Genomic DNA, 25,514 nt, shown 5'->3' with positions numbered 1-25,514 from the left:
CAAGGCCTGGTGCCAGGCAAATAAGCTGTTTCTTAACATCAGCAAGATAAAGGAGATGGTTATCGGCTTCAGGAGAACCCGCAGCACTCACACCCTCTTTTCCATTGGCGCACAGCAGTGGAAACTGCAAACAGATTCAGACTCCTAGGAGGGCACTTCTCCCACAATCTGTCCCAGAACACATCCTACACTCTCAGGAATGCGCACCAACGCCTGTGCTTTCTGAGGAGGCAGATCAAAGCTCACAGCCTTCTACAGATGAACACCAGAGAGCATCCTAGCACACTACATCACTGCATGGTACGGAAATGGCACTGGAGTGGAGGGGAGGGCCCTACAACAGGTACTCAAAACTGCCCAGTGCATCAGCCCCACCAGCCTAAATGACATCAAGGACATCTACCCAGAAAGGACCAGAAACATCATAAAGGATCCCTCCCCACCCTGCTCATGGACTCTATGTCCCTCTCCCATCAGGGAGGAGGCTACATAGCATCCACGCCAAGACGACCAGACTCAAGAACCATTGCTCTCTGCAATCAGGAAGGCTGATCAACAGCTCCACCCACCAACCTCCACATATCCCATCACCAGTAGTTTATCACTTCCTGTCAGTCACCTAATGTAGATAGCCCTGTGCCTAGTGTCATTCTATGTATATAAGCTGCCTTATAAGCTGTCTCTTTAATTACCACATTCTTTATCTAACTGGGTTTTTTTGTGCTGCATCAGATCTGGAGAAGCAATTACTTTGTTCCATTTGTGTACTGGAAACAATCTTGAATCACCATCACAGTCTAACTGAGTAACTAGTTAGTTATTAATCGAATGACCTGGTTGCAGGGTCAGGGGTGGGGGAGGTATACAGCGTAACTGGGAGCAAATGATCCACTAACACCAGCAGCGGGCCAGCAGACTGCTTCAAATGAGTTAAAGTCCCAAATTCCTGTAATGTCTTTCCTCTTTAAGGTATGCACGTAAACTTGGAGGGTGCTATCTCGGCGCTGGTATCTGTCAGACATTGCCCAGTATTGAATTTTGTGACAGTTGGAAATATATCAAGGTCAGTTGAAGTTCACAGATTTGGAAGGATTTGAAATAGCATTCTCTGTGAATCACAGCACTCCACACACACCTTGATAGTTATCAATACTGTGATATCATTCTCAACCTTTTGCTTTATCAGGTCGTTTTTATGAACCTAGGCTGTTTGGAACAGGTGCAGTGCTGCAACAGACCAAAGGCTTGCTACTGACGCTGCAGCCAAGGCTCAATCAGTGCTGATCCACATCTCATTAAGAAGGTTTAGTTCTTAATTTAGAGTTCTGAGCAGTTGCCATCTTTGAGGTGGAAATATTAAACTGAGGCCTTGCCTGCTTCCCTGGGTTATGTCAGAGATCCCAAAATTCAGAAAAGTAGGGAAATTTTTCCTAATGACCAGGCGAAAGTTATTTAGGAAAAGGAAACCTGTCTTATTGTTATCAGTTTGCTGTTAGTGGGAGCTGCTTCTGGGCAGAGAGGCTGATGCCTTCACAAGTTTATTCCACAGTGTATGTTAACAAAACTGTGTAGATACCTGTTGGAGACAGATGCTGGAAATCTGGAGCAACACACACAAAATGCTGAAGGAACTGAACAGATCCAGCAGCGTACATAGCAGGAAATACACAGCGGGTATTTTGAGCTTCATCAGCATGAGAAAGGACGAGGGCAGAAGCCGGAATAAATTGATGGGGGAGGGAATGTTTGGTGAATCCAGGTGAGAGAGGAAAGTTTGTAAGTGTGGTGCCTTGGTAGTTTCCAACCTGCCACCTTCAACATGTATTTCTCTAACTTCTGGTAACTTCTTTGCTTTTCCTTATCCCTCTGGCCCTTTCTCCTCCCCCACTGTCACAGCCTGCCCATCGTCCTACTAATTCCCACCTTTTTTCTTTTATTCCATGGTCTGCTGCCCTCTCATATCAGATCCCATCTTTTTGAGCCCTTTGCCTCTTCCACCTTTCACCTCCCAGCTTCTCCCATCATTCCCTCTTCCCCCAGCCACCACCTAACTACACCCTCAGCTGGAGTCACATATCACCTGCCAGCTCGTGCTCCTTTCCCCTTCACCACTCTTTCAATCTGGCTTCTGCCCTCTTCCATTCCAGCCTTGATGAAGGGTCTCTGCCCAAGACTTCAACTGTTTATTTCCCTCCATTGATGCTGCCTGACCTGCTGAGTTCCTCCAACATTTTTGTGTGTTGTTTAAATGCATTCATTTTCTATTAAACACTTGATTAATGTTTATAGCATTGCAAATGACTGTAATTATGCTGCTAAATCTATTTCTACTTTGTTTCCCTTCCAGACTTTTGTCCATGAAGATGGCCAATGGAGTAGATGGCCCTATAGGTATCCCATTCCCAGATCACAGCAGTGAGATTCTCAGTAGTCTTAATGAGCAGAGGAACTATGGTTATCTCTGTGATGTTATTATCATAGTGGATGGTCAGGAATTTCGGACCCATCGATCTGTCCTGGCAGCCTGCAGTCAATACTTCAAGAAACTCTTCACACTGGGGGCCATTGTGGACCAACAGAATGTTTACGAAATAGACTTTGTCTCGGCAGAAGCGCTGTCTGCACTCTTGGAATTTGCATATACGGCAACCCTAACTATAAGCACTTCGAATGTAAATGAGATTTTAAATGCGGCAAGACTACTGGAGATCCAATGTGTGAGCAACGTTTGCCATGATCTCCTTGTATCGAATGCCCTGACCAATAAGGAGATGGCAGATTACGTAGATCAAATTGATCAGAAAAACCTCCTACGAGCAAAAGAATATCTAGAGTACTTCCAATCCAGCCCGGCAAATGGACACGTCGACAGCCAGTGGACAGGTCCTGAAATAAAAGACCTTCCAAGAGTGCACTTTAAAAATGGAGTTAGCGAGGAGCTGGCACCAAAGGCAGAAGGGGCTTATGCGGAAATGATGAAAAGTGAGCAGCCGACAGAAACGGTGGAGAAGCCCGTGGTGTGGCTCAAGAGAGAAGATGTAACTGGCCCTTCCTTCTCCCCTTCGCAAAATGGAGATTACGGTGACTTCCGCCTGCCTGAGGAAGAAGGACTTCTGGAACACCAACCTATGCATCCAAACTTCACCCCAGGTGAAGAGGTAAAACCAGAGCTAACCAAGGAAGACGATGATACCCTTTCTTCTAGAGCCTTCCTCGAACAGATCATAAACTCAGTGGATGAGACTTACGACACCAAGAACTTGGCAAAAGAAGAGAATGATCTTGAATCATACTTGAATTTTTTCAACCCTTCCCTCGAGGTTGAAGGCTACTCCTCCTGGTCTAAAAAAGGCGAGAAGAAAGTGAGAGCAAAGGCATTCCAGAAGTGTCCAATCTGTGAGAAGGTGATTCAGGGAGCTGGAAAACTGCCACGTCACATCCGGACTCACACGGGAGAGAAACCCTACGAGTGTAACATTTGCAGTGTCCGATTTACAAGGTAAATCATCGTGATGTTTTAAGTACAGGAATTTTAATCTTGGTTTTGTTTCCTTTTTTTTCCATTTCCTCTTTTTGATAATTCAAAGCAGAAACCTGGTCAGATTTAACCTTTCACTAAACTAAACATCAATATCATTTCCAAAATTTGGACTGGCTGAATTTGTATAGTACAGAAAGAGTAGCTGTCCCTGGGTCAGCTCAGTAAGAGCTTAAGGCCTTACTGCTTCCGGTACCATTCAGCTGCACAGCAACAAAGGGTATGTGCGTGGGGGCATTTCAGTTACTGCATGGCCATGCACCCACAAAGCCTAATGGGAACAGCTACTGCCACCCACTCTGTTTAATATCTCAGCAAACTTGGATATTAACCAAGTCAGACTGTGAACAGCTAAGGCTATAGCAATAATTCTTCTAGCACTCAAATAGTCATAGCCATTATATTTTATCTTCTCTTTTCTCTTTTTAACCGATCCTTAATTAATTCCAGCACAAGAACCTTGTGCACCAAATTTGTTCAAGTGATACCATTTCAAAGGCCTTCAATAAGTTCAATTGTAGCATTTCAACTGTTTGTCCTTATATGTTCTATTTACAACTTCACAAAGCTCTGCTGGGTTCAGCAAATGTGATTGATATCCCTTTAGTTAATTTCACACTGTACTGTTTTTCCTCAAGTGTCTTGTTATCACTTCTGTAAAAATAGATTCCAGCATTTTCTCTACTACAGATGTCCCACTACTTGGTCCATAGTTCCCTGTTTCCTCTCTTCTCTTTTAAATAAAAGTTACATCTGCTGCATAACCTTTCTGTGGAATTTTGGAAGAAACCATCTGCTTTCTCCATTGTCACTGCAGCCTTCAAATCCTTAGGATGGAGGACATCTGATCCTGTGGATCTTGTCTCATTCATTTCTCCATTACTACTTTTCTAACTGATGCTAACTTCTGTCAGCTCCTTGTTCACTCCAGTTCTGTGGTTCTCAGATATTTACAGATTTTCTCCAGGGAAGACAGAGACACAAAATATTTTCTTTATTTCCCTACTATTTCCTTATCGCCCAATGTAGATTCTCCTGCCCCTGTCGGCGTGAGACCCATATTAAGTTTAGGAAATCTTTTCCTTTTTGTATAGAAGTACTTACAATCAGTTTGCAATCCTACCAGACATCTCCCATATTCCCCTTCACCCCGACCTCCATCCTCCATGGATGAATACTATATATTTTGGCAATATTATAAGCCTTCAAGGGATAAATATCACGCGTAAACTGTATATCAACACAGTAACTGCCCATCATTACTTGTTTACTGTCATATCTTTTAATATGTTGGTCTGTCAGAGCCAACCTATGTAGCTTGCTTTATTCCAGTTTCTGAAGGTGGTTTCAGATTGAACTCAATCAGTGAAAGGTGCAAATTAGCTTAGACCCCAAAAAGAATTTGTGTCTAGCTACGCAGACTAATTGTACTGAAACTTCTGCAGCCAGTAGGCACAATATTTTATCTGAAATAGCAGACAGCATCTTTTGGCAAAGATACAGCAACATTCTGATTGCATATATTGTGTTTAGGAAGCTAATGCCAGCATCATTTTAAGTGCCATTGCGACTCTCCTCATGCAGTCAAATTTAACAATGTAAACTTCCAGAGTTAATTCCACTCAATACTTGTTACCAGTGGTGTGAATTCTTGATGAATCATTTCACAAACAAGTAGAAGAGGTCATTGGTATGCCGATATACAAAGCACAGTACAGTAAGGAGAAGTTTTGTAAATGCCACTGGCAGGAGCGCATCACAACACTAACAATGAAATCTTTATTACAGATTTGTAGATATTTTTAAGCAGAAGTACTTAGGGCTGGAACAGATGGAGAATTGTAGGCTGTGTACCCACAGTAATCAGCTTTCTTGAGTAACTGTCAGACCCTTTGACCTTTCAGTGAATGTTGTTTTAAAAAGTCTGCATGGTAGTCTAGCGGTTAGCGTAATGCTCTTACAGCGCTAGTGACCTGGGTTCAATTCCCGCTGCTTTCTCCCATGTCCTGTTACAGTCCAAAGGCGTGGGTTAGGCGTTTTAAAGGTCACAGGGGTGTAATTGGGTGATGGGGACCCATGAACTGTAGCACAGTTGAGGGCAGGATTCAGGAACAATAAACTCACTCTGCTACAGAGAATAACCCCCTCCGCACTCTGATCATTCCAGGGTACAACTTGTCCACTGGATTTCAGAGCATCTACCTCACCAGAAACACGGCCATTTGATTTTCCTTTTACTGGTTTTATGGATTGGGAATGAAATATTCCTGGATTGTGCAGTTGGGTATCCAGATTGTGTCTTTGACCGTCTGAAACAGTGCACTCTAAATTCTCTTGCATCTCTCTACAAAGCTGACTCCTTGTTCCATTTGTATTTTTGCAGGCTGGGAAGTGAGATATGGGAGGCCATTTCGGCCCATCTACCCTATGCCAGGTCACAGAGCAGACCCATTTCTCCCACTAGTTTTCTGGGTAACCAGTATTCCCACCTTCCCGTCAGCCACCTCCAGACTGCACCAGTCACCCACACACTAGGAGCAGATAATTCACCAATCCATTCAGCTTTGGGATATGAGTGGAAACTGAACTTATACAGTCCAGTTTCTACTCATATCCCAAATATGAATGGATTGGTGAATTATACGGGACTTATATAGTCCAGTTTCTAGTAATATCATTCAAAAGTATTCATCGTCCCTTTAAAAGTACATTATGTTTTCTGAACTGGCAATCCAGAACTGTCTTTTCAGGTTAAAACCCATCTGCACCATTCAAGGTTGTGAGTAGAATTAAATAGATTCAAAGTGCATTTATTATCAAAGGATGTATGAATTATACACCTTGAAATTTGTGTGCTTTGCAGAAAAGGCCTTTGATCGTGTCGATGGCTGTATCTTTTTTCACTTTAGAACGATTTGGTTTGGGCAATAATTTTAGTAAGTGGATAAAGGTTCTTTACAATGACCCTTCAGCTGCGATTCTCACTAATGGTGTTAGGTTGGATAATTTTAGTATTCTGAGGGGTAGCTGATAGGGCTGCCCTTTATCACCACTACTTTTCACACTAGTGATAGAGCCATTGGCTGAGGCTATTCGGCGAGACCCCAAAATATCGGCTCCAGACATAGGACTAAAATCACATAAAATTACATTGTATGCAGATGATGTTCTAATTTCTTATTCCAATAACAATCAATACAGTCAGGCCATGGAGGGCTGTGCGACAAATTGAGGGCAACGCAATGAAAATATCACCCTTCACTCCAATAACCGGCAGTCCAGATTTTCAGCCTGGCATAATGCATTCTGAATTCAAACTTTGGATTTCTAAGGGTATTTTCCATCTAGGAGATTTGTTTGATGAAGGAACGATGATGTCTTTTAGTCAAATAGTACAGAAATTTAACATACCCAACAAGGATCTTTTTCGTTTCTTTCAGATAAGAGGTTATATACAGAAAAAAAAATCATTGTTAACTGATTTCTATAGTTCTGACATAGAAAGGAGGGTGTTTTATTCTAAGGTTGAAGTCTCCATCAGTACTTTTTACAGCATCCTGAGGGAATGTTCTTGTGGAGAGGCTGAGCAGCTGGGAAGGGTCTGGGAGGGAGTGTTGGGAGTAGAAATTACAGCTGAAACATGGAAAAACATCTGTGACAATGCAAAGAAAATTTCAGTTTGTAATAGAACTAAAGCATTGCAACTCAAAATTCTGCATAGAGCCCATCTGATTCCAGATCATCTCTCCGAATTTAAGACGGGGGTTTCTAAATGTAAAGTAAATACTGGAACTTTCACCCATTGTTTTTGGACTTGTCCCAAACTTCAGGCATACTGGAGTGATATTTTGGGTGAAATGGAAAAGATTCTGAAGATGGAGCTTGAACTGGACCCAGCGTCTTTTCTCTTAGGCTGACCCAGCAGTCGTATTATTAATGCACATCAGGAAAAACTTTTTAACATCCTGACTTTTTGTGTGAGGAAGAACATTTTACTTTGTTGGATATCCGATAAGGCCCCTGGACTTTCTGGTTGGCGTAAATTATTAATGGATTACATTCCTTTGGACTTTTTGACATGTATGTTACACTCAAAAACAAATAGTTTTCAGTAAAACATGGCAACCTTTTCTGGAGTATGTAGATGTAAGCCTGTCTGCTATACTGATAAGGGCTTTTGTATAGGATGTGGTGCTGATGTCTATACTTTGATGGAGATGTTCTGATATCTGTGAGGGGAAGAAATATAAATGTATCTGGAAATTGGAAGTTTTGTTACGCTGAGCAAAACAAAAATTTTAAAAAAGAAATTTGTCTGCTTGTAGGCAGCCACAAAGCAAGAAACTCGCATAACCCAATTAAAAAACAATAAAATAATATTCTAAAAAAACACGCTGAGCAGAGGAAGAGATACACACGTTGTGCGACGCAGTAGAATCAAGCCAACAGCATTCTGTTTATGATGGCCGCCATTTTCTGTGGTGCCATTGGCCTGAGAGAACATAATTCAATGGGATGGTGATTCATGTCTGACCACACTGGTGAGACAGGTTAACAATTATTTGCCGGCAGACTTAAACTTTAGGACCCATCCTCATCACTGTAGATAAATTCTCTGGAATAATATCATGTCCGGGAGCCTTCAGGGGATCTTGTTGTTGATATAATCTAGTTTTTTTTTGGGAGTATTAGAATATAATCATGCTTGTTCTCTGACCTTACAGTGACTGGTAAGAAGTTGTGCTGAAGTGCATTGTGGAATTTCTACGGTACATTTCCTGACACTTATGAGGCATGAATGTTGCTGACCATATAAACCCATGCCTAAAGAAGTAATTCAGGATAATACAGGTTGTATTATCAGAGGGGTTACAAATTCCCCTCTGAACTGGGCAGTTGACGCGTCGTCATCCCACAGTCAGGTCTCCTTCACTAGCATGGTGTAGATGCATTCGTCCGATATACACTCATCTTTGGCAGGGGCTTCATTCATAGTGAATGGATATTCCCGAAGGAGGTGTGAGGGCTAGTGATGGAGACTACAAGGTTAGCAAGCTGGACGGGCAAGATTTGGCAAAATAAGCCCTGAGCAGGAGTGCTTATTGCTAAGGTAAACAAGCCAATTGTCCACAGTAATCGATTTAATATTATACTCCCTTGTAGTACTGTACCTTGGATTGCTCTCTGTGAAGGACTGTATAAAAGCAGGTTATTGTTATTGTTATTCACAAAGAAATGTTGCTAGATGACTCCTCTCACCATGCGATTGAAGACTGATTGCCTGTAGTTGTATAAGTTGGATTTGTCCTCCGTTTTGTGGGCAAGTTTACACTTTTATTTACAAGTTTACACAAGTGTACAAGATAATGAGGGGCGTTGATTGTGTGGATAGTCAGAGGCATTTTTCGAGGGCTGAAATGGATAGCACAAGAGGGCACAGTTTTAAGGTGCTTGGAAGTAGGTACAGAGGAAATGTCAGGGGTAAGTTTTTTTTTATGCAGGGTGTGGTGAGTGTATGGAATGGGCTGCGGGCAACAGTGGTGGAGGCGGATACAATAGGTTTCTTTTAAGGGACTGCTGGATAGGTACACAGAGTTCAGAAAAATAGAGGGCTATGGGTAACCCTAGGTGGTTCTAAGATAAGGACATGATTGGCACAGCTTTGTTGGCCGAAGGGCCTGTGTTGTGCTGTAGGTTTTCTATGTTTCTTTTGAAGGCAGGGTACAGGGTTGATGGCAGAATCCTTATCAGCGTGGAGGAACAGAGGGACTGTGCAGGTGGATAGGGCGGTTAAGAAGCCGTATGATACGTTGATCTTTGTCAGTTTTGAGGGATTGATTTCAAGAGCCATGAGGTGATGTTACAGCCCTGTAAAAGTCTGGTTAGACCACTCTTGGTGTGTTGTGTTTGGCTCCATCTGCCCCTTTAGAGGAAGAATGTGGAAGCTTCAGGAGAGATTTACTAGTACGCTGCCTGGATTAGAGATCATGTCTTATGAGGAAAGGTATAGTGAGCCAGGGCTTTACTCTTATGAGTAAAGGAGGATGAAGTGACTTGATAGAGGTGTATAAGAGGATAAAGAGGCTTTGATAGAGTGAACTGCCAACTCATTTTCTCAAGCAGAAATGGCTAATGCAAGTGAGGATAATTTTAAGGTGATGTAGGATTCTGAAGCTGTTTCACAGTCCAGACTTGGTCGTTTGATACAGTAATTGGGTGCAGAACATTGAGAGTTTCATTACAAGTATTAACATTCTATCTAACAGACCCTCCACAGATTTCCACTAAAATAAAGCTAAAATAAATAATTTGTCATTTTATCTAAATGTCTAGAATTCACAACAATGTAATAGCCTAGTGGCCCTAGTCCATGGTTTGACTGTTAGATGAAATACAGTATCTTTGAATGATAATTACGTAAGCTTCAAAATACAAGGAGAGTGGGGAACATTGCTGATGCTATTGATACAAACTCCGATCTGGATAATGGTCCAATTCTGGTACTGAAGCCACTGAAGTTGAGGGATTTTTATTTGTTATACACAGACAATAAATGGCATCCAGGTTATCATAGAGAAATAAGTTGTAGTTTCTTGTCCTGGTGTTGCCCTGCACAATATGGTGTTCACTAGATGAGTGTCTTCTACTGATATTTGGGCCAACTAGCTTAAATTGTGATCAGTGCAGATCTTTCAGCTTCTAAGCACTGTGCCTTCAATGTGGCGGAGGCCCTGAATGTTTGTAAAATCTCAGTCACGACTAAGGCACTCTGGAGACCCACATCCGTACACAGGCAGTTACTAGTAAGCTGGGGCCATTCTTATCTCCTCCGTTTAGACAGGATTCAGAGGCAATCTCCCAACAGATAAGAGCTGGCCACAGTTTGAAAGGGTAGACACCCTTTAGGGGGCCTATTCCAAACATGCCCCCATTTGGATGAAGCATTGAACAGGAAGTTATAGCCCAGTTAGCCTGGCTTCAATGGTTAAGAAGGTGCTGGGATCAGTTATTGAAGGTGTGATTTTGGGGTATGTGGAGGCTCATGATAAAGCAGGCCAAAATCAGCATGGTTTCCTCAAGGGGAAATCTTGCCTGACACATCTTTTGGAATTCTTTGATAAAATAACAAGCAGAATAGACAGTCAGTGGATCCGCTTACTTGGATTTTCAGAAGATCTTTGACAAGGTGTCGCACATGAGGCTGATTAATAAAGTAGGAGCCCATGATATTAAAGGAAAGATACTAGAATTGATAGATCGGCTGGCTGGCAGGAGGCAAAGAGTGAGAATAAAGGGGGCCTTTTCTAGTTGTCTGCCAGTGACTAGTGGTGTTTGCATGGTTCGGTGCTGAGTCTGTTCTTTTTCACATTATATGTCAATGATTTGGATGACAGAATTGATGGATTGTGGTAAAGAGTAAGGCTGATATGAAGATAGGTGGAGGGGCAGATAGTGTTGAGAAAGCAAAGAAACTGCTGAAGGTCAAATAGATGGTAGGTGCAATATTTGGTATATGGCCATGCACTTTGGCAGAAGGAATAAAGGTGTAGACTCTGTCCTAAATGTGGAGCAAATTTGGAAATCGGGTGCAAAGGGACATGGAAGTCCTCATACAGGATTCCCCAAAATCTAACTTGCAGGTAGAGTCTGTGGTAAGGAAGGCAAAAGCAATGTTAGCATTCATTTCAAGAGGACTAGAATATAAAAGAGTAAAGCTATAATGCTGAGGCTTTGTTCAGTCTGCCCTTAATGTAATTGTGAGCAGTTTTGGCCCCTTATCTAAAAATGATGTCCTCGCGTTGGAGAGGGTCCAGAAGAGGTTCACAAGAACAATTTCTTAAATGAAAGGATTGTCGTATGGGGAGCATTTGATAGCTCTGGACCTGTACTTGCTGGAGTTTAGAAGAACGAGCGGAGGTCTCATTGAAACTTACTGAATATTGCAAAGCCTAGGTAGAGTGGATGTGAAGAGGATGTTTTTTTCTATAGTGGGGGAGTCTAAGAACAGAGGGTACAGCCTCAGATTACAAGGATGTCCCTTTGGAACAGACATGAGGAGGAATTTCTTTGACCAGAAGGTGGTGAATCTGTGGAATTCATTGCAACGGGCGGCTGTGGATGCCCAAGTCATTGGATATAGTTAAAGTGGAGGTTGATAGGTTCTTGATTATTAAGGGCATCAAAGGTTATGGGGAGAAGATAGGAGAATGGAATTGAAAGGGGACAATTAAATCAGCAATGAGTGAACAGTGGAGCAGACTCAGTGGGCTGAATGGCCTAATGCTGGTCCTATGTCGTTTGGTTTTATGGTCTGAGGGTGACTGTTCACTTTGTACTCAGTGGATTCGAAGGGACGTGAGCACTAACAGAGCTCCGTGGACTGACACTAAGCACTGAATGATTGTTGCCCTTGTTGTCTGATGTTGGTACAACTGAGAGTGACTTCAGAGCTGGCACCAGGTTAGAACCCACCACTCTATTGCAAAGGGCACACGAGAGTCTGCAGATGCTGGAAATCTGGAGCAACACAACAAAACTCAGCAGGTCAGGCAGTATCTACGGAGGAAAATGGACAGTAGATGTTTTGGGCAGAAACTCTCCAGCAGGTCTCATCACTGTTAGTTCCTGTGCACTGAGATTCATACCAGCCTCCTGTAATATTACAAATGTAGCATCGCTCCTGTCCATGGCTCCCCTGGGCCTAAAACATGCCTCGTCAGTGTTACTGTTGAACACCCAATGCAACTTTGTGCAGCTGCTTGGTGCAGGAAAGCAGAATAGTGTTAGCATCAGAGACAACACACTTAAATTTCCTTACTGAGTAGCTGGACAGAAGTGTAGCTGTCTGGGTCATTCTCAGGGTGTCCTCCCTTGTCCATCACAAACATAACAATTCATTTTTTTAATTTTCGGAAGTGTACTTTATCCATACTCAGTAAATAGAGTTGGTACATTTCTTCACAACACACACAAAATGCTGGAGAAACTCAGGCAGCATTTATGGACAAAAGTACAGTCAACGTTCCATCCTGGCCTGCTGAGCACCTTCAATGTTTAGAGTGTGTTGCTCAGATTTCCAGCGTCTGCAGGCTTTCTCTTGTTCGTGGTACATTTCTTCCTCTACATTCAGTGGGTTCTCTTTCTTACAATGCATCACCATCGGTCAGGTTTGGATGACTCATTACCAAGGTTCCAGTAACATCCAGGAGAAGGATGGAATCTGAGAGCAAGTTCACACAAAACACCTCTGAATCTGCCAGCACAAAGGTTACTCGGCAACCTGCAGGGGCCTAGTAAGGAAGGTGTTTTGCACGTATTTCTTTCTTCGTTTCTACTTTTATTTGTTCACTTCCTGTTCAGATTTATTGCTTGAGGTTTTTTTTTGAGGAGCTTGGGATCCGGTGCAAAGGAGAACAACTTTCTAAAGCGACTCCAGAGAGATTGCTGATGCCCTTCAATGGTTCACAACTAGTAGCAGAAGTTGATTTGGATTTGGGGCCATTGGTTTAATGGCATGTTTGCAAAAATGTTGCTAGGAATTGAGGGTCTGAGTTATGGAAATATTTGGGGTTCTTGAGTCATAGAGCATGGAAGCTAGGCCTTTGAGCCAGCTGGACTAGGCTAACCACATTGCCCAGTGAGCTAGTCCCAAGTGACCGCATTTGGCCCGTACCCCTTTAAACCTCTCTCATCCAGGTACTTATCTAGAAGGGTTTTTAATGTTGCCTGCCTCAACCACTGCTTCTGGCAGCTCGTTCTAAATATGCACCTCCCTTTGCATGGAGAGTTTGCCCTGATGTCTGTCTTAAACCTCTGGCCTCTGTTTTTAAACCTGTGCCCTCTGGTTTTCACCACAGGTTGAAATGCAGGTGAGGGGCAGAGAAAGGATAAATGCACACAGTATTTTTCCCAGGTTTGGGGAATTAGGAACTAGAGAGCACAGGTTTGAGGTGAAGGGCAGAAAGATTTAACAGTAAATTGAGAGGCAACTTTTTCACCCAGAGGGTGGTCAGTTTACAGACTGAGCTGCCAGAGGAAGTGGTTGAGGCAGGTACATTAACAGCATTTAGAAGATACTTGCATGATTCTATTTTCTTCCTAAATTTATCAAACAATAATGTTGCAACCTGCAGTTCACCCCAAGTGAATCTTAGCATGGATTGAAGAGAGCTGGTTTTTCACAAAACAATTTTGTTGCTAAGCACTGACCTTTGTATTGGAAACATGTGACTGGAGGGGCTCAGGGGGTCGAGCGGCATCTGTGGGGGGAGTGCTGGGCACCCCACAGGCTCCCTCCCCTCCAGCAGATCATTTGTTCCACCCAACCCTGTACGATGTGGTGAAGCTGTGTGGGGGAGACTTAGCATTCTTCAACTTGTAAATGGAGTAATTTTCAAAGGCACAGATTTTACTAGAACAGTTGAATAGTAATTTTTAATGAATTAAGTAGCTTTGCCTGGAGTCTTGGGTGCATTTATTTTTAAAGCACAATACCCAGAACAGGCAGGAGACAAAATGAATTTCTGATCCAAAAGTAGGTTTGTAGTGTAGCGACATCAGCAGATCAACTTCTGAGCAGAGGCATTGTAGGAGGAAGGATTTGAGGAAAGAATGTGTGAGTGGTTTGGCAACATTACACAGTATTTACTGCCACATATTAAGAATGTCCCCATCCTGCATGGTGCCAATTAGTGGGTAGTGCGGGTGGAGAGAAGAAACAGGCCATTGTATTGTTGTACCACGTTTGCAGAAGTGATTGGAATACAGTCAGCTGCTAACTTAGTACTGAGAATGGACTGTAATTTGTGTTGATTATCCCTGTCCCCGGGAATCTCTCTCTAGGAACTCCTTTGAAAGTGTAACATCAATGTATCCTGGTAACTGTGGTTTTCTTTTACCGCTGGTGGGGGGTGTGGTTCTGGACCAAGGCCCTTGTCCTGTGTACGGTCTGCTGTGCACAGGGAAACTTTCTGTCATTCGAAAAGCCACAGTGTGGACTGTCTCCATAGCAGCACAGAAACAGGCCCTTTGGCCCATTGAGTCAGCACCAACCTATCACACAAGTTTTACCCATTTCTTTGAAGTGAAAACCTTCCTTTTTCTAACCAATGTTTTTGTTTTCTTGATTACACAGACAGGACAAGTTGAAAGTTCATATGAGGAAGCACACAGGAGAGAAACCCTACTTGTGTATCGAGTGCGGAGCTGCGTTTGCACACAACTACGACCTGAAGAATCACATGCGCGTTCACACAGGTCTTCGCCCGTACCAGTGCGACGCCTGCTTCAAGACCTTCGTCCGCTCAGACCACCTGCACAGGCACCTTAAAAAGGAGGGCTGCAACGGCACCCCCTCCACAAGAGGGCGCAAGCCTCGGGTGAGGGACACCAGTGGCCTTGTGTCCGAGGGATCAACCGATCCTGTCAGTGGAGAGGGCATCGTGGAAGAGGCTGCCAACACAAGCATGGAGTTGGAAGAAGACAGCAACCCGCAGCACTTTGAAAATCAATCTGAAGAAAATTATTCCAAGCTTTTGGAGAATGAAGAGTCTGAGAGGCTGAATGTAAATGAGGATTTAATTGCAGAAAGCAAAAACCAATTGTGTGAAAGCTAAACCAAATTATGGTAACAGGAAGGTGGGTGGGATGGGCAGGGTAAAGGGGCACAAATCTTCTTCTATTAGTAGTTCCTCATCCTTTTTAAACAAAAATGGGCGAGAAGGATTTTTTTTACTTTATTTCAGAAATAGCTTAGTAGTACAGTGCTAGACCTCTTGTTTTACAGTTTAGACAAAGGAAATCACTGCTAGAATCTTAAATAGGAGTTGATCTATGCTACACTCATCAAGCACTGGTTACTTCTGAGTATTGATCCTTGGTACAAAGTGAGATGATTGCTATCAGTGCAGATTCTGCTAATTGATAAATGTATCAGCGACCAAGGCTAGTACAGGTACTTATCCCAACAAAGCCACAGGATCCCAGTATTAGCATTGGTCAACTTCTAATATTAATCAACTAGAAAATAACATTAAATTATGATTTTTTAAAAATTCATAGTTTGGTTTAAGTAACTTTTTTAGTGTTCAAGTTTATGACTATACAGTACAAACACAGGACAGGAACAGCAGTAATGAGATCAATTATGGTAAAATAAGTTTCATAAGAGTTTTTAAAAGAAAATCTAGCTTTTTGTTTCAGAAGTCAGGTTCCAAGTCATTTTATTTTTTAAAAACAAACCTTTTTGCTAATTTTGCAAACTGGTTTGGAATCTAAGAATTTAGTTGTTTTTAAAAGAGCGTTTACTGAATGTATGGTATGTGTGACAATAGTGAATTTGAAAGGATTCGGGAGTGAGATGGTGTGGGAAGGGCTGATACCTTTTCAGGTTAGCAATAAATTTGGAAGGCCTAGCACTTTTATATAGAGGGTTCAATCAGTTTATTGATCTGGACCCTTTGTAAAAATGTTTACAAGTGATATCCCTAATCAATCAAATATGGAGAAAGGGAAAGGGTGAGAAAACTACTAATTCTATTTTGTAACATAATAATTATATAGACCCTCTAAGCTCATTGCACTTATAGCCAAGAGCTTAATTTGGGCTGGGTCATACAAAGCCCTTGCCCAGTGTTGATCAGTTTGGTCCATATGAGAAAGGGGTAAAAATAATGAAATTGCAAAGTAATTTTAAGAAATTAGGTTTTATTTAATTTTAAGGCAGAAATTGTAAATTATTTTATTGTAGCTATTCTCTCTTGAAAATCATGAGAACTGAGAAATCTTAGAGGCCTAAAGTGTTATGAAAAAAATATTTTATCCCAGTTAATCAAGAATATTTATCAGGAATTTGTTTTCAAGTAATTAAATTTAGCCATACAGCTCTCTTGCATGGATTGACATCCCATGAATAATTTTAGCTTTGTCAGACTGTATCCAGCCAAACAAAATGTGAAGACTATTGCTGAAAGTTGATAATGAATCTCCTAGATGAAAAATATTTCTATAATGATGCCTCCACTTCTCATAAAATAATTTATTACCAAGTACAAGCGTGAGGCAGGCAATACACTCCAAAGTATTCATATCATTCTATCACGGTTAGCTTGGGAGAGTTTACTGACCCTTTAAAGCAGAGTTTTAAAGATAGGTGGACATTTGAAAGAGAAGAGTTCTAACAACATTTTTTAGAATGTATATTCTAATTAAACCCTCATCATTCAAGAATAGATTTGGAGTTTATTATTGATGACAAAATCTCCCAATTTCTATTGAGTAATTAACTGAATAACCAGCTCCTCCAGAACTGCCTGGTAACTCGATTGGTTAGCTGTAGCACAAAATCCTCTCCAGCTGGGCTTCTTCCCTGCAACCATATCTAGCCTCATACGGAGAACTGAAGCAACATTGGGTGAATTGTTCTGGCTACCAAGTCCTGGTGTGGGTTTGTAAATAATATGTATTTCACTTAATGAGATTTTATTTAATGGATTGACCTTTTACTTTTTGATAGTGAATTTATGGGGCAAGTTGTGTATTTCAGCACTGTATGAAAAGGAGCAGGTGTGGGAGCTTTGAGGGAATTGAGTGTTAGACACCACTACAGGCAACCTTTTACCACATTCCTTCTTTTTGCACTAAAACAGACTTCAGCATGCAGTAGCAGGCACGGCTAGCTGCAGAAAACACCTTCAGCATGCATTTCTAGTCGACAAATAGTCAGCAAGGTCAAAATACCAACAGTCAAAGCCCAATTTTATGTTGTGCTTGGAGCGTTTTGTCATTTTCATACAAGCCATAGACAGTGGCGAAGGTGCTGTCTCTGGAGGTGTATGAAAGTGTTTGAACAAGGTGTGTGTAATGAAAAGGGTTGGTGGCTCTCTTTTTGCTTAAATCTTTGTTCTGAAATATACAGTAGTTTCTCTTTTTAGAGAAACTATTTTAGAATTGTTTAAACAAGATGCATGTTTTATGCAGTAATGTGGTATATTTGAGAGTGTTCAAATGAAAAGGCTCGTAATGTAATTGTAAACTTCTTATCCCAATGACAAATGTGATGAAGTGTCATAAATATTAGAGTAACATTGTACTTGGAATCCTCATGAAACACAGCATCAGTTAGTTGTGGTCTCGAAAACGTCTGGACCATTTAACTGGACTTACTGAGCAACCTTCCTTTATGTGCCAGGTTCACAGGCATATCCTTTGCAAATATTTGTGCCCTTGGCAATGATAGATTTTTAATGAGCAGAATAATTAGTGGATAGCCATATAAATGTGGGCAATCAGATATATATGTACATATATAATATATTGAAAAATCTCCCTTTCTCCTTCCCCTGACCTAATCACCCAGTCTCTATCCCTGTGGAGCTTTGTCAAGTCACTGGATTATTATAAACTGTTCTGCCTGCTTTTCTGTTCTGGTAATATGTTGTATTTGATCTTGTTTTAATTATGCCTTCCTGTCATAATCACCCCCTTGATGCATTTAATCTACTGAAACCATACACTAAATCGTTGCTTGAACATTTTTTCAATAGCTAAAGGAAATTGGAAGTTGGGTTTCAGGTACTGTTGGATAGATTTTGTTTGCTCTTCTGTGCCCTGAAGGAGGTCGACATTTACAAGCTTCTAGCTGCTGTTTCGCTTCTTTTTCCTTGAATGAACTCGTGTTTGCCCCCTCCGCCACTCAGCCTGCACTGTGTGAGGTGACCGATTCAGGGTGGTTTGAGGGAGAGTCCCTGATGTCAGTTAGAAGTACCTTTCACGAGTTGGAACCTGTGTCTCCAGGTCCTCCTCACAGGTTTAATGTAGAATTCAGTTTCAGAGTAGCACATCTCTCACTTCACTTTAAACAATTTGTGAATTTATAGACTTAACATAAATGTTGATTTGGAGAAATGACATCATATAAAACAGAAGCAGGCCCGTCAGCCTGTTGAGTCCATTCTAACCACCAAACATCCATTTACACTAATCCTACACAAGTCCCATTTTATTCTTCCCACATTCCCATCAATCTCCCAGATTCTACTATTCGGGACAACTTACAGTGGCTGTTTAATCTACTACACTGCAGGTCTGAGATGTGGGCGGAAACCAGAGCTCCTGGAGGAAAACCCACATGGTTGCAGGGAACATGTTTAAACCGCACAGGGACAGTGCCAGGGGTCAGACTCGAACCTAGCGCTGTGAGGCAGCAGCTCTTCTGGCCATGTAACTAAGCCAGCCTATTTGGAGAGCTTACATCTCCTCAACTCCCTTAAATTCAGCCGCAGCCTCTCAGGTTTTGTCACCTCTTTAACTCCAGGCTTTCCATCTGGTGCCTGTCCTCCCCCGTTGTCCCATTTCATCTGCAGGCCATGGGAACGAACACTCAGATTTCTCCTGATCAGCCAGTACAGCCTTGGCTAAGCACACTGGAGAGTTTCGTCACACTACCTGCCACCTTAAGCAGCACCACCCCGCCAGCCTATCTCAACTTGCATTTGTATAGCACCTTTAATGTAGTAACTCAGCACATAAAAAGAAAACTTGGTAGTAAATTAGCGAGAGGTTAGGGCACTAAGCAATAGGGCACATCAACGGGGCTTGTTTAATGTGGTCCATTTTGAGGATGCATACAAACATTCTAAACAATGACAGAAAGGCAGAGATATTTCATAAAGCTATATAATAAATAAAAATATTCAATGAATTGAAAGATGCATACTTCCTATCTATAATCCCGTAAGAACCCATAACAGTTTAGAAGAATTGGCAGTCATAATTCAAAACCATATTGGATACAAGTTAGGACATTACAAGTCACACACAGCTGGAATTGCACACGTTGTAACCCTGTAGTGCACATTTAGGGAAGTGATGTGTGATGAATATGTGCTGTTGACAAATGTTGATATCACACCATTCTGAATATTTCCCTTTTAGTCAAACGTGGCCAGTGTAGCTTCGCTGGCGCAAGCAGCAGCTCTCATTTAAAACACTTTAATTCTATGCAAAGCTAAATCATCGGAACATGAGGCTTTTGTTGAAGCTGATTTTGGTGCTGCATTGTGTTTGGCCCACCATATCCTGTCAAATGAGAGGCTGCCCCTCCAGGGCATTTGACTGTAGAATTGGGTTGGGTACAACTTCAGATTTGTGTTGCACCTTTAGAATTAATCTGTAGTGTAAACGTGCTCCAAAACTATTAAAATGCTCTGATTTGGCATCATTTCAATTGTGGTTCCTTGGAAGGTGATTAATAAACCCCTTTAGTATCTGTAAGTATTGGTAGGTTTTATTTACTGGTGCCTTGTGAACAGATAGTCAGAAAACATTCCTGCTGCAGAATTTTAATTATTTTTAATGAGTGTTTGATGGATTAATAAGCACATTGTTAAGCCTACCCTCTCCCATTCCTGGTTTTCTATAATGTTGAACAGATAATGACTAACATTTAATAACTTTTGATTTGTTAGAATCCAGAAACTGAAATATTGCAAACTATTTCTAAGCAGTACATTGGAAATCTTATAGAACTGAACTCCCCCTGTTGGCCATTTAGTAGATCAAATATTGTTTCATACCTTTCTAATGTCCACTGAAGGAGTTGAGATCAATTTGATCACAACATAACAATTCATGTAATTTATTTCAGTCTGAGTTTTGAAAATGGTCTAATCATTTTTAAATCTGTTAATTTTTGTTCAGTCCTGCTAGTTGAATCAGCAATCTGGCCACTCCACATCTTGTCACATGTAATCATAGAGAAGAGTGTCAAGAATGCTACTGCAGCAAAGAGTTATTGTCTAGTTCCTTATTGTGTCCATTTAGAATCTATCTCCATCCTAAGATGTTTATTGTGACATCCAGTGACCTTAGAGTTTGAGATCACAAGAATATCACTGATTTTTTATACCATACTTTAGAATGAGTATTTTAATTTCATTTTGGAGTTTTATTGAATAAACCAAATGGAACATGTAGAGGAGAGGCATAATGCAACAAAACCATTGTACACATAAAGAGTACAAGCAATGAGCAAAGAGCTAGCTCTTAGCAGCCCAAAGATACCAGTAAAACATAGAATGAATAAATCACTGTTTCAACAACAAAAACAGAAGGTGTGGAGCTGTCTTGCAGGTTAGGCAGAGTGTAGACATGGTTAAAGTTTCCGGCCCACGACCCTGTGTCAGAGCTGTTTCATCAGTGAGAAGTGAAGTTAAAATGCATCTGAAAAATAGCTGTTAGACCAGAAATGACAAAGTTTTTGTTATCTTCTGTCTGGCAATGATCTGAAGAGCAAAAGATACAGAGGACTTCAAGATGCAATTGGATGCAATGCCAGGAGGGTTGATGTATTAGAGAGATAATCTTCACTGGGCTAAATGGCTTTGCGTGCTCTTCTTGAGCTTTAAGTTCCTCGGCCCTAATTGTTGTGTAATATCTGGATGAAATGCAGTAATTGAAGCTAATTAGGATTCAGAAAACTTACTGGGGGCACGAGACTGCAGATGCTGGAATCTGGAGCAGAGAACAAACTTCTGGAGGAACTCTGGATATTGAGCAGTATCTGTTTGGTGGGAGGGAGGAGGAATCGTTGATGTTTCAGATCTCAATGCAGGGATCCTCCAGCAGTTTGTTTTAGAAAACTTACTGTTGTGTTTCATGAGTTTCCCTTCTTTATTCCAAAATCCAAGCAAAGGAGCTTAGACACAAGGTGGCATGTTGTGTGCAATTCATTGCCAAAGCAGAGAGGGGACATTCCATACTGTGTGTGCATAGACTCTTAAACTGGGTATGTGGAGAAATAGAGAGAGAATTTCAAATTGCACTTTGGGCTATCAGTAAATCTTGTAAATAAAACCACTAAATCAATCAGCATAGTCCAAAATACATAGCTTTTATACTGAAAAATCCAAAGAAATTGAGAACTGTTATGCATATATTGTATACTTTGAATTTTTCTGCCCATTATTAATTTTTCCAGTTTTAAGTTTCATATATTGCATTTGACTGCTGCACAACCTTATAAATTATACAACAAAAAAATACAACGGGCAAGATTTAAAAAATGATAAAAACACACAAGCAAAATAGGGAGCATGTGAAGATTACAGGATTTTATTCTACACAATTGGCAGCTTGGGAATGTTTGGAGACTTGTATTTATAATAATGCGCTTTGGAATAAGGGCTTTGGGACTCAGTGGAAACTGTTTCTGTCAGTTCTTGAAGCTCCTAATTCTGCTTTAATCATTCTGATGAGTGAAATTCTTAATTAGTTCTATCTTTTGATTTAAAGTGTTTTTTCATTATAATAGTTGATTTTGATCAATATACTGTAATGTTTTCCACCACATTCATTAGCATTATATTTAATCATTTCAAAAGCAGAATATTGCTATTATATTGGACTTTCTCCTGTTTTTCTTCTCTGTGGGGGCTTGCCACTCTCATGTTTTTGACACAAACTCCCTAATCTCCTCCCTACCTTCCCAAACCTCTCCTAAAATGATCCGGCAGGTTCAGCAGAACTGGGCACCCCAGCTTGTACAAAAAGCTGTAATCTGCATGGTCTCATGGTTCCTTATAACTTGAACCCACCACATCATCTACACTAAAACAGAACAGACAACAACAGAGCTGTTTTACTCTGTAAGAATTAAAACTATAAAGGCAATTGTTTTAAAGCTGGAAACAGAATCACAAGGATGGCTGGATTAAAGCTGACCTGTATTGGCAGCCGTGTGGATTTTCCTTAAACTTTTTGAGATGCCGTGCAAATATACAGCAAAAAAAATGGGAGAGTGTATGGTATCATGTCTGGAGATTGGAATGAGGAATGCATGACCCTGGCATTTCTGCTGACAGTACTGCTACCTTTTACAATTCTGCAGAGGGAGAGGGTGGTCAGTCTCCGATGTACATGAGCCTGCCAGTCCTCTGTATGAGAATGATTGTCATCTTTTTCTGTCCACTATCCAACATTTAACCCAAGCTCTGTTGGGGGGAGAAAAACGCACCTTTTTGGCATTTTACATGGTCTGTGATGTCATTGTTCCTGAATAAATGCTGAATATGTTTGACATTCCTTTTCCTTTCTTGTTTTAAAGTTAATCTAGTGCTAATGGGACAACATGTCCTCTAAGGATGTAAGAGACAGGAGTGATGTATGAATGCATAAAATCTTTGTCCCCGAGAGTCTCATTTCTCTTCAGTAGTCACACTTGCCCTCTCTGGCATTGATACCTGCATAACATTTCAAATGCCTTCCTTGTTCACATATCACGCTGGTCAAATATAAAACAACAGAGTTCGGAATTTGAAATTAAATAACTGGGCTTTAAAAGATTTTTTTTCACCTTTTCAAAATGCTAGATTTTTGAGACAGTACCTCCCCTTTACTTTGCTTTCTCCATGTCACTGGAGCTCAAGAACTGGAAAGGAAACCAGGTCCAGTAGATTCCAAAGTCTTGTGTTTTCTTGCTGTGGCTGAATGATGTATGCCTTACTGTTATCATCGTGTAATGATATGCTGTACTGTAACAGATGATGGGTATTTTCTCAGGTTCTATCATAGGGTGGGATCCAAGGTTTGAAATTTGCTCGAAAAATTTTGATGAGCATCTCATTATCACCCTCTCTCCTATCACCCCTCCCTAAAACTGCCCATCAAAATAACTCCTGTAGGACAAGAACTGTCTGCAACTATATTTATTTTCTTAATTTGGTTATTCCAATTACCAAACCTGCATCTCATCTTTTTAAAGAAAATTGATTTTAAAAAAATTCTGTCATAGATCTTAAAGAAATATTCCTTGGGTGTAGCCTGAAAGTGTAAAGTTTTTTTTATTTAAATACTTTGAATGTCTTTTTTTAAGTTTCTCCAAAATTAGTATGGAAAATAAAATCTGTATTCTGTATATTGTGATAACATGAGTATGAACTGTGTAATTACTTTTTTGGAGTGCTTTTGGATGTTACATTCTCTCTCACACCAGTAACTTGTTTCATGTTTCCAATTGGTAGAATTGTTCAGCAAAATTTGCATGGATTTGAGTTCAATTATGAGCACCCCGTGATTAAAAAGTTTTGTTCTTCTGCCTGGTGACCTCAATACTTCCCACCCACAACTAATAGTGATCGAAAGATTGGTGAGAAATATTATGACCCCTCTCCCAGTTCCTGCTGCCTCCTGCTTGCCCTATCTGATCAGTATTGACTGAGAACAGGCCAACTCCTTGCATTAAAATCTTGATGTAAAGTTTGGATGGTCATTAAGTGCCAGTCTAATTCCATTCATGACGTAGGAGCTTCATATTGTAAAAGAGGTTTATTCCATCTCTACTGTGACTGTTCTCCGTTTCTCACCTTCACTGATCTCCTCTCACCCTAATGTGGCTGGAATTATGGGAAGGGTAGGCCTTACCACCAGCACAGCAGCCTATGTGGGCTTGTACCCGTTGTCTCTGGTGACTATTGGTGTCAAATGTGAGGGATTCCAATCCATCTAGTCCAGCCCAGCAGATGCAAATCTCTAGTTTCTTCCATTTCACAAGCGATGTAGCATCAGCTGAACTGGGCAAAGGGTGACAGAAAGTCTGCAAGCCACTGCCGAGGGAGACTGACACTGTAGCTGAATGGGATGTCCTGATGTACATTGAGTAATGAGTCTGCTGGTTCAGTGAGGCTGTCACATGATCAGGAATCATGTTAGCGAAGCCAAGTGGTCTGCAGATTTATAAACATGCAGCTCCTGAGTTGCCTACAAACTACTTAAGTGTTTATTGGGATCGTTCGTCTGGGTTACCCTCTAATTCTCATTTCCTTTTGTCTCCAGATGGACGGTTATATAAACACCCACTGCTCTCTACTCCCCTCTTGTGGCCAATTCACAAATTTAAGTTGGGGCTGTAAGTGCGGACAACATAGCACTGTCTTCTGTTGGCCCGCTGAACGACCCCTGTGTGACATGCCAGCAATCGTCAGTTGTGAGTTCACTGCAGTGAACATCAGCGGAGCTGAGACCAGAACTTTGCTTCTGTTCAGGGTTTGCATAGTTGACATCCTGGTTCTTCCCGAACCAAGGCAGGCTGGGAGAGGGGAGGTGTTGGAAGAGAGAGGGAACAAGTGTGGGTCCCCTTGGGCAGGGGTTGGGTTGCTGATCAGGTATGTGGTTGGAGAGGTGGTGATGGTGGAACCAGAGGTTCAGAGCTGCTGAGAGTTGATGGAGGGTGAGGAAAGGGCTGTCAATCTGGGCTAATATGACTGGAGTAAGGGTTGATGGTCTGAAGCTCTATTGGGGGAAGACCAGGCCCTTTTGGGAGTTTAGGGTGAAATCAAGTCTATCGGCAGATCAGATGCTTGCGGTGATTGCAGGCTGGGCCAATCAGTGGAGGAGAGAAGCATGAGGCATGGTGAGATTCCAGTCCAGCATTGAGCAACAAAACCTTGGAGTCACACAACATGGAAAGACTCGCCCACTGATGCCGAGGGAGCTAGTCCCTGTCTGCGCTTCACCCAAATCCCTCCACATCCCTCCTATCCATGTACTTACTTAGATATCTTCTAAACATTGCCAAAGTGCCTGCTACTATTTCTAGGAGCTCCAAATATACATCATCTTTGAGTGAAGAAACTGCCCCTGATGTCCCTTTTAAGTCTCTAGCCTTTGATCTATGCCCTCTACTGGAAAACATAGAAAACCTACAGCACAATACAGGCCCTTTGGCTCACAAAGTTGTGCCGAACATGTCCCTACCTTAGAAATTACTAGGGTTACCCATAGCCCTATATTTTTCTAAGCTCCATGTACTGACAGTGGCCACGCCTGGACAACACAGCCCAGTTTCCCCAGCACTGAACTGGCATCAGACAGGCAAACTCAATTTGTGCTGGGAAGTTCTTTAAAGTGACACGAAATAGTCATCATCCCATTTCACTCTGACCAAAGCTCGTTTTCTGACTGGGTAGTCTTGAAATAAACA

The 25,514-nt window shown here is 41.5% G+C and overlaps 1 protein-coding gene across 5 annotated transcripts in view; it reads left to right on the top strand.

Annotated features, from left to right (window-relative positions):
• The window catches only part of LOC132406269 (zinc finger and BTB domain-containing protein 7A-like), a 151,869-nt gene extending 128,240 nt beyond the window's left edge, over positions 1-23,629 (top strand). For all 5 annotated transcript variants that reach the window (XM_059991679.1, XM_059991676.1, XM_059991675.1 and 2 more), the window contains exons 2-3: positions 2,348-3,499; positions 14,673-23,629. In XM_059991679.1, the coding sequence (XP_059847662.1) occupies positions 2,358-3,499; positions 14,673-15,153 (1,623 nt within the window). In that variant the 5' untranslated portion in view covers positions 2,348-2,357 and the 3' untranslated portion in view covers positions 15,154-23,629. The remainder of the gene's footprint in view (positions 1-2,347; positions 3,500-14,672) is intronic.
• Positions 23,630-25,514: the final 1,885 nt, after the last annotated feature.

This window comes from Hypanus sabinus, chromosome 16 (genome assembly GCF_030144855.1).
Source record: "Hypanus sabinus isolate sHypSab1 chromosome 16, sHypSab1.hap1, whole genome shotgun sequence".
NCBI classification, from domain to species: domain Eukaryota; kingdom Metazoa; phylum Chordata; class Chondrichthyes; order Myliobatiformes; family Dasyatidae; genus Hypanus; species Hypanus sabinus.
Note: the sequence above shows the minus strand (reverse complement) of the source record. Positions and strands in the feature narration are given on the sequence as shown.